The sequence below is a fragment of the Dromiciops gliroides genome, chromosome 3, assembly GCF_019393635.1.
Source record: "Dromiciops gliroides isolate mDroGli1 chromosome 3, mDroGli1.pri, whole genome shotgun sequence".
NCBI lineage: Eukaryota > Metazoa > Chordata > Mammalia > Microbiotheria > Microbiotheriidae > Dromiciops > Dromiciops gliroides.
In genome coordinates, this window is record NC_057863.1 from 561,487,104 (window position 1) to 561,500,967 (window position 13,864).

Below are 13,864 nucleotides of genomic sequence, written 5' to 3' on the forward strand. Positions count from 1 at the left end.
ATGGGAGGTTTTAAAAAGAGCTCTGAGAGACATGGGAGGGAAGGGGGAGAATAAATGGCAGAGAGGGAGGGTAGGATCCTTTCTGGACATCACTGATGATGATGAAAGTAACCTAGGGCTTTGTGACCCACTGGTATCTGTGCTCCCAATTCTGCCACTACACATATTTCTCAAAGTCTCTGACAGCACAGAGGGCATTGGCAAGGGGAACTGGATCCTCCCTGACCAGAACTTTAGAAGGAAGTGTTTTGGGGAAAAGGGTGGAGGGTGAGCTGCTCATTCCTTGTTATTTTCCTAGTATTCTAGAAATAACCTTTTGTATTAATATGGTTTCACTTGACTAATTATGGCTGGTTGGAGGGAGATTCAGAGGAAAATGATGATAGTGAACCCAAACAGCATTTAGGGCTCAAAACTGAGAAACTTTGACAATACATGTTTCTTGTATGGGAGCTTAGAAAAAGAAAGAAAGGGAAGGGGAAGCTAGGTGGCACAGTGGAAAGAGCACCCACCCTGGATTCAGGAGGACCTGAGTTCAAATCCGGCCTCAGACACTTAACACTTACTAGCTGTGTGACCCTGGGCAAGTCACTTAACCCCCTTAACCCCAATTGCCTCACAAAAAATAATTTTAAAAAAAGAAAGAAAGGGAAAGGAAAGGATGGGAAGGGAAGGAAAAGGAAAGGAAAAGAAGGGGGGAATGAGCATTTATATAATAGCATCCATGATGTTCCAGAGTTCAAATCTGGTCTCAGAAACTTACTAGCTGTGTGATCCAGGGTAAGTCACATAACCCTGTTTGCCTCAGTTTCCTCATTTGTAAAATGAGCTGGAAAAGGAAATGACAAACCACTCCAATATCTTTGGCAAGACAACCCTAAATAGGGTCACAGAGAATTAGACACGACTGAAGAACAATCACCAGAATAGTGTCTATCACATAGTAAGCACTAGATAATGTTATTTGTTGTTATTATCATTTCTAATCTCTTGCTGCATGCTGGCCATTCTCAAATTTCTCTAATATCTCTCAGATATGCCCCCTTTCCTTCTTTTGACATGGCTACCACCATGGTATAGGTCCTTATTATGTCATGTCTCAATTTGGCATTATCCAAGATTTGGCAACTGATTGGCTACATGGGGAGGGAGATAGGGCCAAGTTGAGGATAATGCCAATTTAAGGCTTGGTCTGCCTGATTGATCTCCCTGACTCCAATTTCTTTCCATTTCAGATTTTCCTCCAGTCAGATTTCAGTTACCTTCCTAAATCACAGGTCTGACCTTATTTCTCCCCCTCTTCCCCCACACCTTTAATAAACTCCTGTGGCTCCCTGTTACCTCCAAAATCAAATAGGAAATCCTCTGATTGGCTTTTTGTGTGTGAGGCAATTGGGGTTAAGTGACTTTCCCAGGGTCAAACAGCTAGTAAGTGTGTCTAAGGCCAGATTTGAACTCAGGTCCTCTTGAATCCAGGGCCAGTGCCCTATCCACTGCGCCACCTAGCTGCCCCTCTGATGGGCTTTTAAAGCTCTTTGGAGCCTAGTCCAGCCCCTTTCTACCCCTCTAATCTTTAGCTTTCTCCATGTATTCTTCAGTTCAGTGACACGGGCCTCCTTGCCATTCCTCACCCAAGACACATGATCTCCCAGCTCTGGGAATTTTCACTGGCTGTCCCTCATTCCTGGAAAACTCTCCCATCTCACTTCCATTCACCTTCTGGCTTCTGTCAAGTCTTAGCTAAATCCAACCTTTTGTAAGCTTTCCTGTTTGTTTGTTTCTCTCTCTCTCTCTCTCTCTCTCTCTCTGTTTTGGTGAGGCAATTGGGGTTAAGTGACTTGTCCAGGGTCACACAGCTAGTAAGTGTCAAGTGTCTGAGGTCAAATTTGAACTCAGGTCCTCCTGAATCCAGGGCCAGTGCTCTATCCACTGCACCACCTAGTTTCCCCTCTGGTCTCTCTTAATGTTGGTATCTTTTCCCTGAGATTACCTCTAATTCCTCTCCCCCCAGCCCCTGCATATATCTTGTTACCACATAGCTGTTTATATGTATGTCGTCTCCCCCATTAGAATGTGAGCTCTTTGAGGACAGAAACTGCTTTCCCTTTGCCTGTATCCCCAACATAATAGGACCTTGCTAAATACTTGTTGACTGGCTAACTGAGATATCATGTGGTTAATTCTGGTTGGTTGGAGAAAAGGCAGAGATGCAGAGGATAATGGAGACTGGTAACACATGGTTTTGAATAGATGATGAACTCAAATATGTTCTAAGAACCTGTTCATGACAATGGGGTATTCCAGCCCCACCCTCTAATACTAGTGATGGGGCTAGCAGGACTCATGGGGGTATTATTTGTTGGGGGAGGGTTTCTCTCGGTATGAGGGAGACCACTGTTGTCTGCTCCAGATAGGATCGTTTGGTTTTTACCTCACCCCAACCCCACCTTGCTCATTATCCAATTCCTCTTTTTTTGTGTGTGAGGCAATTTGGGTTAAGTGACTTGCCCGGGGTCACACAGCTAGTAAGTGTTAAGTGTCTGAGTCTGGATTTGAACTCAGGTCCTCCTGAATCCAGGACCAGTGCTCTATCCACTGCAACACCTAGCCACCCCTATCCAATTCCTCTTACTGGAAATGCTTTCCTGTCATTCTCTAGAAAGGAAGTGTCTCCCTCTTTGAAGGGCATCCTGGGACCTGTGAAAGAGCCAAGGGAAGATTTATAAAAAAGGGGAGTGCTGGCTTTCTGGGCCCTCCACAAAACCACTCTCAATCACATATGCTCCAGTAAGTCTCGACGGCACACTTACTGCTTGGTACGCTTGTTATTGTTCAGTTGTTTCAGTCGTGTCTGACTCTTTGTGACCCCTTTGGGGTTTTCTTGGCAAAGACACTGTAGTGGTTGGCCATTTCCTTCTCCAGCTCATTTTACAGATGGGGAAACTGAGGCAAACAGGGTTAAGTGACTTGTCCTGGGTCACACAACTAGTGTCTGAGGCCAGATGTGAACTCAGGAAGATGAATCTTTCTGACTTCAGGCCTGGCACTCTATCCACTGTGCCACCTGGCTGCCCGCTTGGTGCTCTCTCCAAGAGCTCTAACTTAAAAAAATACAAGGACAAGCACAAGCATTTTGGGGATCCGTTTATATTGTAACGTTCCAAACCTGAATATAGTTTCACTCCATGGGGATGGGGGTGGGACCAAACTCGCCATTGTGAGCCAAGGAGATGGCCTCAGATCTTTTGTACTTCTGCTGCTTCTTTGGGCCACATGTAGCTGTCCAGCACAAATGAGTCATATTCTGGAGTGTAGACCAGAGACCTCACAAAGGCCTCCTTGTCCTCAGGCTCTGGGTACCATGAGGCCAGGCTGTGTTTGTAAGCATAGTCAAGGACCTGGGATAAAAAGAACAAGTTGGAATTGGGGAGGCAGCGATTTAAAGACTATTCACCAGGCACTTGTTTCCAAAAAACAAAAACAGAAACAAAAACCCAGGCTTTATGAGACCTGCAGAAGGAATGGGACCCAGCAGAAACAGACATGACTAACTCCTTTCAAAGCTCAGCTCCAATGCTATTTTTTTTTTTGGTGAGGCAATTGGGGTTAAGTGACTTGCCCAGGGTCACACAGCCAGTAAATGTCAAATGTCTAAGGCCGGATTTGAACTCAGATCCTCCTGACTCTAGGGCCGGTGTTCTATCCACTGTGCCACCTAGCTGCCCCTCCAATGCTATCTTACTGAAAACTGCCTATCCCAATCCCAGCAGTTCCTGCTGTCTTCCCCCTAGAAATGACTTTGTTTATATTTTCTACTTGATTTTCTAGGAAAATGTTATTTTCCTCAAGCAGAATGTAAGCTCCTGCCAGGCAGGGACAGTTGGATCCCCCACTGCCTAGCACAAAGCTGGCTATGCAGTCCAAAGGGCTTCATAAAAATTGATTGCATGGCATGAATTGATCATGTGACACTTGGGATCTTACAAGAGTCACTTGACTCTTCAGAAGTTTTCGCACTCCTTGTTGGGTTCTGTCATCACCCAATCAATCAGTGCTTGACCCCGTCTAGCTCTTACCTTGACTGCAATTCTTAGGGACACATCCCGGATGGTGCTTAGTGGTGGGTAGAGGCGCCCTTGGGCGAGATGTTGATCAGAGACCTCCTGGGCAATGTGCTGGGGAAAAGAGAAGAGCTGAATGAACAACCAAAGCCACACGTACGCTCCCAGAACAGTCACAAGAGTGAGGCTTTTCAGATAGACATGGGGGCGGGGGGGTGGGGGTGGGGGTGGGGGATGAATAAGATGTTCAGCCACTGTAGGGAGGACAGAGGCAACAGGGTAACTCCTTAGGGCTCAGGAAGCAGCCCTCAGGACCAGGGCCCAGAGCTGCCCATCTCTGTGTGCCTTGTGGCAGGTGGCTTGGCCCAAGACCCAGCCTTTGTGTTCTCTTCTCTCTCAGCCCCCAACTCTAATCCTTCCTACCCCTAACCTCAACCTCCAGCCCTGCTAGTTGTTGGGTCTAGTGGTCAGCCCATCTTTCAACTCAGCTTCATTCCCATGACTAGGAAACCAACCAATGTCTCTCTCCCTCCTTTGGTGTCAAATTTAAGCTTCAGGGAAAAGTCATCATATTCTTCCGAGAATGGCTGTGTCATGAAATGGGAAAGGGGATTGGGGGTGGGGGAGACAAAGAAGTTGTGGTAACAGCTACCACGTGTTCACTGTTTTACAGTCACTAAGTACTTACATAAAAATCATTTAGTTTGATTCCTGGAGCAACTCTGTGAGGTGAGTAGTAAGAACATAGTCACTTGTGCTTTCATTATTTATTTTTTTGGGGGGGGCGGGGCAATGAGGGTTAAGTGACTTGCCCAGGGTCACACAGCTAGTAAATGTCAAGTGTCTGAGGCCACATTTGAACTCAGGTCTACTTGAATCCAGGGCAGGTGCTTTATCCACTGCGCCACCTAGCTGCCCCCCTTGTGCTTTCATTAGTATAGGTAACTCCCTGAACAATGGAGTAAATGCCTCTTATCAATGCAGAGCCACACTCTCTTGAGAATTAAATATTTGCCTAGGTGGTGCAGGGGATAGAGTAAATAAGTAGAGTAAGTAAGACTTGAACTCTTTTCTTCTGATTCCAGGTCCGGAGGTCATTCCATTACAGAAGGGCAATGAGGATGTAGTAGAAAAAACACTTGTGGTTTGGGGTCCCAAGGCCTGGGTTGCAATCCCAGCTCCACAAATGAATCTCCAAGTATTGGCTGTGAGCTATTGTCAGTAAAGCGACATATAAAGGGAAATGGGCTGTGAGTTGTTAGCCCCTCTCCACCAGGTCAGTTCTCTTTGGGTGAAACTAAGAAAGTGGAGCCCATCTCCATTGTGAGGAAAAAATGAGATATTATTTATAAAGTACTTTGTAAACATTAAAGCACTAAATACATGCTAACTAGTGTTATTAATATTATTTGAGGGGCAGCTAGGTGGCGCAGTGGATAGAGCACTGGTCCTGGATTCAGGAGGACCTGAGTTCAAATCCAGCATCAGACACTTGACACTTACTAGCTGTGTGACCCTGGGCAAGTCACTTAACCCCAATTGCCTCACCAAAAAAAAACAACAACAAAAAAAAACCCAACCAAAAAAACCCCAAACATTCTACAATATTATTTGAAGTGAACAAGCATTTATTAAGCACCTATTGTTTACCAGGCACTGTACTTAGTACTTTAAAGGTATTATCTCATTTGATCCTCTAAACAACCCTGTGGGGTAGGTACTATTATTACCCCCATTTTAAAGATGAGGAGACTGAGGCAGACAAAGGTTAAATAACTTGCCTTAGAGTCACACATCTAGTAAGTGATTGAGGCTGGATTTGAACCCAGTCATCCTGACTTCAGGTCCAGCTGCCCATATTCTCTCTTGTGATCATATCCTGCTATTTTCTACATTGATCCCTTACTGAATATGGGAGAAACTATCTGGAATCCACCTTTTCTAGAAATGCTAATATTACGAGTGCAGAGTGGGGCCCGTTGGTGGGTGAGGGAGAATACCGCACCTCAGCCGTGAGGAGGAAGATCTCATCAGGGATGTGCCGGACTCCGCAGGCAATGACGCCCAGCGCCACTCCAGGGAACACATATGCATTGTTTCCTTGCCCAGGGAAAAAGGTCCTGCCATCTTCCAGGGTCACTTTGTCAAATGGACTCCCGCTGGCAAAGATCCCTCGGCCCTGTGAGAGAAAGGGGCACATGTCTGAGTGTTTGTTTGTTTTTTGACCGTGGTGGTGGACCGTTTGCCTAAAGCCACAAATTTTCCTCTTCTGGTCATTCCTATGACCAAGAACACGCACTTGGAGAAGGTTGGCAGGAAATTTGTGGCCAAGAAAAAGAAGTTTCTGTGTGTGAAGCCAACTGGCCCGGAGAGGGAGTAAGCCTGTGACCCTGGATTCACAACTCACCACATCCTGCTGGTACCAATCCTTAACTGTTTATGTGAAAGTCTCACCCTTTCGACATGCTGTGATCTCCTGGCAACTTCTATATGCTCCATGATGCTTAGCACTATGCCTCACATAGAGTCAATGTTCAGTAAATGTTGACTAATGAATGACTATATATACATACAGACGTATAAGTAAGCATTGGCTGAATGAATACACGAATACATGGAAGTATAAATCATAGTCTGAGCCCTTAGGCTCATGGGAGACCCTTAATAGACACTAGTTGAACCAAAGGCTATACTTCATCTGAACTAACCAGCAGTGAAGGGGCAACACAGCCATGATGTGCCAGGCCTATATAAGGTGCTGGGGATAGGAAGACAAATCAATCATTCAATATTTATGCCTACTATGTACCAGGCCAAAACTCCTGACCAGTGGAAGCTTCCATTCTCATCATCATTTTCTGCCCTAATCCACTGTTCTTCTGAACCTCCCTGTTTATCTGGAGGGCCACGCCATCCTTCCAGTCTCCCAGATCTGTCCTTGACTACTTTTCTCCCTTACCCCTACACAGCCAATCACTTACTATTGCTATTCTTTAGTCATTCAGTCATATCTGACTCTTTGTGACCCCATGGACCACACTGTCTGTGGTATTTTCTTGGCAAAGATACTGGAATGATTTGCAATCTCCTTTTCCAGTGGATTATGGCAAACGGAGGTAAAGTGACTTGTCCAGGGTCACCCAGCTAGTAAGTATCTGAAAGTTGGATTTGAACTTAGTTCTTCCTGGCTGTAGGCTCAAGGCTCTATCCACTGAGGCATCTAGCTGGGAAAGACCATGATGGCATCCTATCATCACTTCCTAGATCCTGCTAATTTTGCCTCCACAACATCTCTCACCTCCAGTCTTCTTCTCACTATTCACATAGCCACTACCTTAGTTCCTGCTCCTTAAGGAGCAGGAACTGTTTCATTCTTTGTCTCTTATTTCCAGCACTGGGCACAGTACCCAGCACATAGTAGGTAATTGACAAATGTTTACTGATTCACTGGTCAATTGATTCCACTTATAATTTGCATCACTGTCAGTTCCCAAAACCGAGATGGATTGAATTGGACAGACACTTATTAAATGCCTACTATGTGTAAGATACTGGGGGAAATGCAAAGATAACGAAGGCACAGACTGATTTACCCAAACTCTAGGAGGACAATATAATCTATACATAGATAATTATAAGACAAGAATATCAGGGATGGAGAGGAAGTCTAGTGCTCTGCTTGTCTGTCTGTATTCTAATGAAGGAAGGGCTTTTATGCTTGACTCCAAGGATGTCTGACTCATTCATATCTGTAAAGACTAATATTAACAAGAACAAATGAACAATAGCAACCTTAAGAACAGAGGAGGGCCTCTGGTGTTTGAATGAAGCACCTGTGGCCTGCCTGTCAGGGAGTAGCTATGTGATTTGGCACTTATGCCACAGAAGATACACAGCTGGTCTCTGAGCCAAGATAACCTGGGTTCATGTCCCTTCCACCTCTGATGAATACTGGCTATGGAACCAAGTCACTTAACCTCTTGGTGCTCTGGTCAATTCTCTAAGGCTCCAAGTTGTACAAAAGGTGCCAACCCGCATTGGCAGAGGGAGTTCCCTGATGAGGAAACTCCCTCTAGCAATGAAATCACAGGTCCAGCGACCTTTCCACTCTGGTGCCATCCCTGCCTGCCTTCTGAAGCAGATTGCTCTCATTATTGCTCTCATTCTCTTTCTTTCTTCTTCTTCTTTTTTTTTTTTGCAGGGCAATTGGGGTTAAGTGACTTGCCCAAGGTCACACAGCTAGTGTCAAGTGTCTGAGGACGGATTTGAACTCAGGTTCTCCTGACTCCAGGGCCAGTGCTTTATCCACTGTGCCACATAGCTGTCCCTCTTTCTAACCTTTAATCTCTTCCTATCTATGGATTCCTTCCCTGCTGCCTACAAACATGCCCATGTCTCCTCCGTCCTTAAACATTCACCTGGTCCTACTATCCCCACTAATTGTTATCCCGAATTTCTCTTTCTCTTCCCAGTTAAACTCCTTAAGTGATTTATAATCAGTATCTCTACTTCCTCTCCTCTCACTCACTTCTAAACCTCCTCACTCAAACAGAATCGCTCTCTTCAAAGGAACCAATGGCTTCTTTGCCAAATCTAATGACCTTTTCTCAATCATCATTTTTCTGGACTATTCTTTAGCCCTTGACACTGTCTGTAACATTCTTCTCCTGAATAATCTCACCTCTCTAGGTTTTCATGATGGTTCTTCGGCCTGTCTAACCACTCCTCTCCAATGCTGGATCTTCATTTGGTAACATCTACTGACCATGAGTGTCCCCTTAAGGATCTGCCCTTGGCTCTCTTCTCTCTGTATCATTGGGTTCATTTTTATGCAGATTCCTGGATCTATGTACCTTGTATTTTGAGAGATTATTTCACCAATTAGTCTTAGGACATCTTGAATTGGATGTCCTAAGGGCATCTTAAGTTTATCATGTCCAAAAGAGAACTTTCCCAGACCCTCTCCTCTTTTCAACTTTCCCATTACTGTTGAAGAGACCACCATTCTCCCAGGCATCCAAGCTCACAACTTTAGTGTCATCTATATCTCCCCAGTTTTAGTCACCCACACCACATATCCAATCTGTGGTCCAACTGTATCATTTTTACTTTCTCATTTTTAAAGGTTTTCTTTTGGGAACAGACTCTGATCTGTGCTACCTTGGGGTACCTTTATTAACATATCCAAATCACATCAAAGTTGTTGGAAAAATCTTTAAAGTTAACACATCCACATCATCACACATCATCTGCACCATTTGGTGATCTGGTCTCATTGTGGATGTTTGGAACTTGTCTGAGATTTACACATCATATAGGACCAATAGGCTCTGACAGCAAAGCCTGGATGGCTTCCCTTGATCCAGTACCTGCTACCGGGATGTAATTTTTGGTTAATATATGATACAGTTTACCAATTATGCTCTTCTGATCTTTGGGATGGTCTGCACATGACTTCTAGGGTCCCCTTTGCAATCTCACTTCCTGCTATTGCCACTTCATACTGGCTACTTATAAACTTACTATACTGGCTAGAATTGGGGTGGGGTGGTCAGGGGGACCAGAACAAAATGCAATTTTAACACAACTTCCCATTATCTCTCACTTGGCTTACTGCAATGGCTTTCCACTTAACCTCCCTGCCTCAAATCTCTCCCCATTCCAATCCATCTTTCACTCATCTGACAAAGTGATTTTTCTAAAGTATAGGTCTGAGCATGCCCACTGTCCCTCTCCTCTCTCTCCTCTAAACTCCAGTGGCTCCCTATTACCTCCAGGATCAAATATATAAACTCCTTTGGCTTAAAAGTCTTTACCAATCCATTCCCTTCCTACCTTTCCTGTCTTCCTATACTTTATCCCCCTCTATGTAGTCTGCAATACCATTATACTGGCTTCTTTACTTTTCCTCACACAAGTCACTCCATTGGTTCATTTGTACAGGTCATCCCCTAGGACAACCCTAGGCCCTGGAAGGCTCTCCTTCTTTACCTCTGACTTCCTTCAGGACTCATCTCAAATCCTATTTTCTGCAAGGGACTTTTTCTTTTCAGTCCCCCACTGCTGGTGCTTTCCCGCTGAGATTACCTTCCATCCATACTGTATATATCTCATAAATACACTGTTATCTGCATGTTATCTCCCCTGTTGGAAGGTGAGCTCCTTAAGGGCAGGAATGAATGTTCCTTTCCTTTGAAATGCTTGTTGACTGACTGACTGTCCTTGTCTCTTGACTCTGCAAGGAGAGAACCCTGTGGGGGTGGGGTGGTCAAGGTGGGGCTGGGGGAGAGATTCTTCAGAATTCCCCAAACTACACGAGGTTGATCTCTTAGTTCCTCCATCCCCCTTGCTGTATATTTTTCTCTGGAATAACAACAGTGCTCTCCCTAAACCCTACAACCCCCTCCCCACTACTATAAACCCTCAAGAGGCATCTTCTTGCTGTGTCTGTGATTGGGTTGGTCCCAGGGGAGGGATGAGTTTGTGAAGGGCAGTGTCTAAGGCCTAGATTTTGTCCTGGCTCTGCCCCAGGGCCTGTCTCCATCTCCTGCAGGGTCACTCCCTTGTGTAGGGGAAGGGAGGCTGTGAGCATCCTGGGTGCTTACCTCTGTCAGGTGGTAGCATTTCTCAGCAGTACACTCAGCTTTGCTTGTGGGATTGCTTAAGGCGAAGATGATTGGTCGTTTGTTGAAAGAGGCCATATCCTTCAGAATCTGATCGGTGAAAGCTCCCGCAACAGCGGCCACCCCTGCCCAAGAGAAAAGAATTGTGTCCCTTGCTGTCCACAAACCACCGGCAGCTGAAAGCCCCCTTGTTGTACCTCCCAGAGGGAGCGTCACCTCATGCATTCTGGCTTTGCTGCTTCTTGCCTATGTGATTCTGGGCAAGGCACTTAATCCCTCTGTCTTTGGTGTCCTCATCAATCTAATCTCATTTAGTGCCTCCTATGGGCAGGGTGCTGGACATTCAAAGACAAAAACGGAAGCAATCCCAGGATCAGAGACGTATAGCTGGGAGGGATCTCAGAGGCCAGCCAGTCCAAGCCTCTCATTTTACAGGTAAAGATACTGAAGCCTGGAGAGATTAAGTAAGTTGCCTAAAGTCACAAAGGTAATAAACAACAACAACAACAACAATATGATCTACATAGTGCTTTAAGATTTGCTAAGTGCCTTACCTCTATTAACTCATTTGATCCTCATAACATCTTAGGGAAACAAGTGCTACTATTATACCAATTTAAAAGATTATTATTGGGGGCAGCTAGGTGGTGCAGTGGATAAAGCACCGGCCCTGGATTCAGGAGTACCTGAGTTCAAATCTGGCCTCAGACACTTGACACTTACTAGCTATGAGACCCTGGGCAAGTCACTTAACCCCCATTGCCCCGCCAAAAAATTATTATTAATAATAATTTTAATACCTAATATTAATTTAAAAATAATATTATTTATATAGCATTTTATGGTTTACAAAGTGCTCTATATATGTTAACCCATTTGATCCTCATGACTTTGGGAAATAGGTGCTATTATCATTCCCATTTAAAGGAACAACAATAACAACAATATATTTTATATAACCCTTCTAAGGTTTGCAAAGTGCTTTATGTATAATAACTCATTTGATCCTCACAACCAACTTGGAGAAACAAGTGCTACCATTATCCCCATTTAAAAGATGAATTATAATAATAACAATAATAATATAATTCACAAAATGCTTTAAGGTTTGCAAATCACTTCACATATAATAATTCATCTAATCCTCACAACTTTGGGGGAATAAATGGTATTCTTATAGCCATTTAAAACGAATAATAATGATAGCTTATAATAAAATTATTTATATATCACCTTACACTTTGCAAAGCATTTTACATATAACAGTTGATCCTCCTAACAACTTTGGAAAATAGATGCCATCATCATTTCCCATTTAAAAAAATTATGGTTGGTTGTTCTTTGTGCTCAAGATGGCCAAAATGAAATCACTATGTCAGGGTCAAGGCATGGCGTGCCTGACTTGGCTGATCAGACCTATATGAGCTCAGAAGGCTCAACCACAGGTAGGGCACAAATAGTTCATGTGAATATCTGGATTAGAGATGTCTCTAAATTTGTACATCTCATCTTTCTTTTGAGCTACTTTAATTCTGCTTTGCTCATAGAGCACAGCGCCTTCTTTGATGTGGGCAGGCCATGCTGGATGGTCCTGTGCCAGTGTCTCCCATGTTTTACAACTGATTCCAAAGTTCTTCAAAGAGATCTTGAGAGTTATCTTATATCGCTTCTTCTGATCTCCCTGTGAGCATTTACCTTGTGTGACTTTCCATAAAATAGTCTTTTAGGTAAGTGTATATTTTGCATTTGAACAATATGGCCAATGAATTAGAGTTGCACACTCTGTAATAGAGTTTGAATGCTTGGCAGTTGAGTTCCTGAAAGGACCTTAGTGTCTGTTATCTTATTCTTCCAGGTGATCTTCAGAATCTGCTTAAGACAATTCAAATGGAAGCGATTTAGTTTGCTGGCATGGTGCAGGTAGACTGTCCAGATTTCACAGGCATACAACAATGAAAGCAGCACAACGGCTCTGTGAACCTTCGGTTCAGTAGGCAATCTAATCCATTACTCCTCTCCTGCACTTTCCTTCAGAGCCTCCCAAACACTGAGCTAGCTCTGGCAACGCATGCATGAGGATATCCCAGGAAAGTACACTACCAAGATTGGGAAACTTATCCACAGCATTCAAAATCTCTCCATTTGCTGTTCCCATATTTCCACATATGGATAGTCTGGTGCTGGTTGGTGGAGAACCTTATCTTTGCAAAATTTTTGTATTTCTTTTGTGTTTTAATTGCAGGGTGGGATCCCACCTGATGCAGAAAGCAGGTTAGGGGTGAAGCAGAAAAATTTTAGGACACCTTTTCTAGCCCCTTCCTCATGACAGGAGGTGAGCAGTGTGGTTCTTGTTGTTTTTTTGTTTTTGTTTTTTTGCTGGGCAATGAGGGTCAAGTGACTTACCCAGGGTCACACAGCTAGTACATGTCAAGTGTCTGAGCCCGGATTTGAACTCAGGTCCTCCTGAATCCAGGGCCAGTGCTTTATCCACTGTACCACCTAGCTGCCCTGAGCAGTGCGGTTCTTAAAAAAGGATTCTCAGACACTCATGGGGCTGCCAAATCCCACTGCTGCTCCTGCGGATGGCCCTATGGCCTGGGCCTCCTTTGTGCAGGGTTGTGACTGCTGCTCCCAGTGTATCCGCACCTGCTGCTTCATCACTTATCCATCACCACAGAATTTTGTGGTGGGTAATAATGGTAAAATGGTATTTATACACAATTCATTGACTTGTGCATAAATAGGATTTAAGTGAGGCAGAGGTTGTCTGAAATTGTCAGCCTCTCTCTCTCTTCCAGGGCAAAACAATAGTAAGTCCAGAGTGGCAATCAAGGTGCAGTGGCAAGACAAGAGTCAAGATGACTGATGATGGCTTGAGATGCAGTGGATGGATGACCTTGGCATCTTCAATGTCTGACCGAGCTCAGGGCACTCCATGGAGCTTGCTTCAGCCACCTCCATGGCCATTGGAACAGCTTGTTCTCACCTGTCCATTCTATGAAGGGAAGTCTTCACATGCTTGGACTAGACATGCTCCTGACTCATCAATGGGTCTGAGACCCCTCAGTTACCCTCAACGTTCTTTAGCCCATCTGCCAAGTCACTTTACTGGGGTTTGGCCGCTTAGTTAATAAAAGACATAAGTGGTGTTTGAACCCGACACCTCTGATTCCAGACCCA

General features: G+C 44.4%; 1 protein-coding gene across 1 annotated transcript in view; it reads right to left on the bottom strand.

Moving 5' to 3' along the window:
• Positions 1-3,129: 3,129 nt before the first annotated feature.
• ME3 (malic enzyme 3) overlaps positions 3,130-13,864 on the bottom strand; it is a 341,867-nt gene continuing 331,132 nt past the window's right edge. The window contains exons 12-15 of the mRNA XM_043997795.1: positions 10,667-10,809; positions 6,067-6,240; positions 4,077-4,175; positions 3,130-3,398 (exon numbers count right to left, since the gene is read on the bottom strand). Of these exons, the coding sequence (XP_043853730.1) occupies positions 3,237-3,398; positions 4,077-4,175; positions 6,067-6,240; positions 10,667-10,809 (578 nt within the window). The 3' untranslated portion in view covers positions 3,130-3,236. The remainder of the gene's footprint in view (positions 3,399-4,076; positions 4,176-6,066; positions 6,241-10,666; positions 10,810-13,864) is intronic.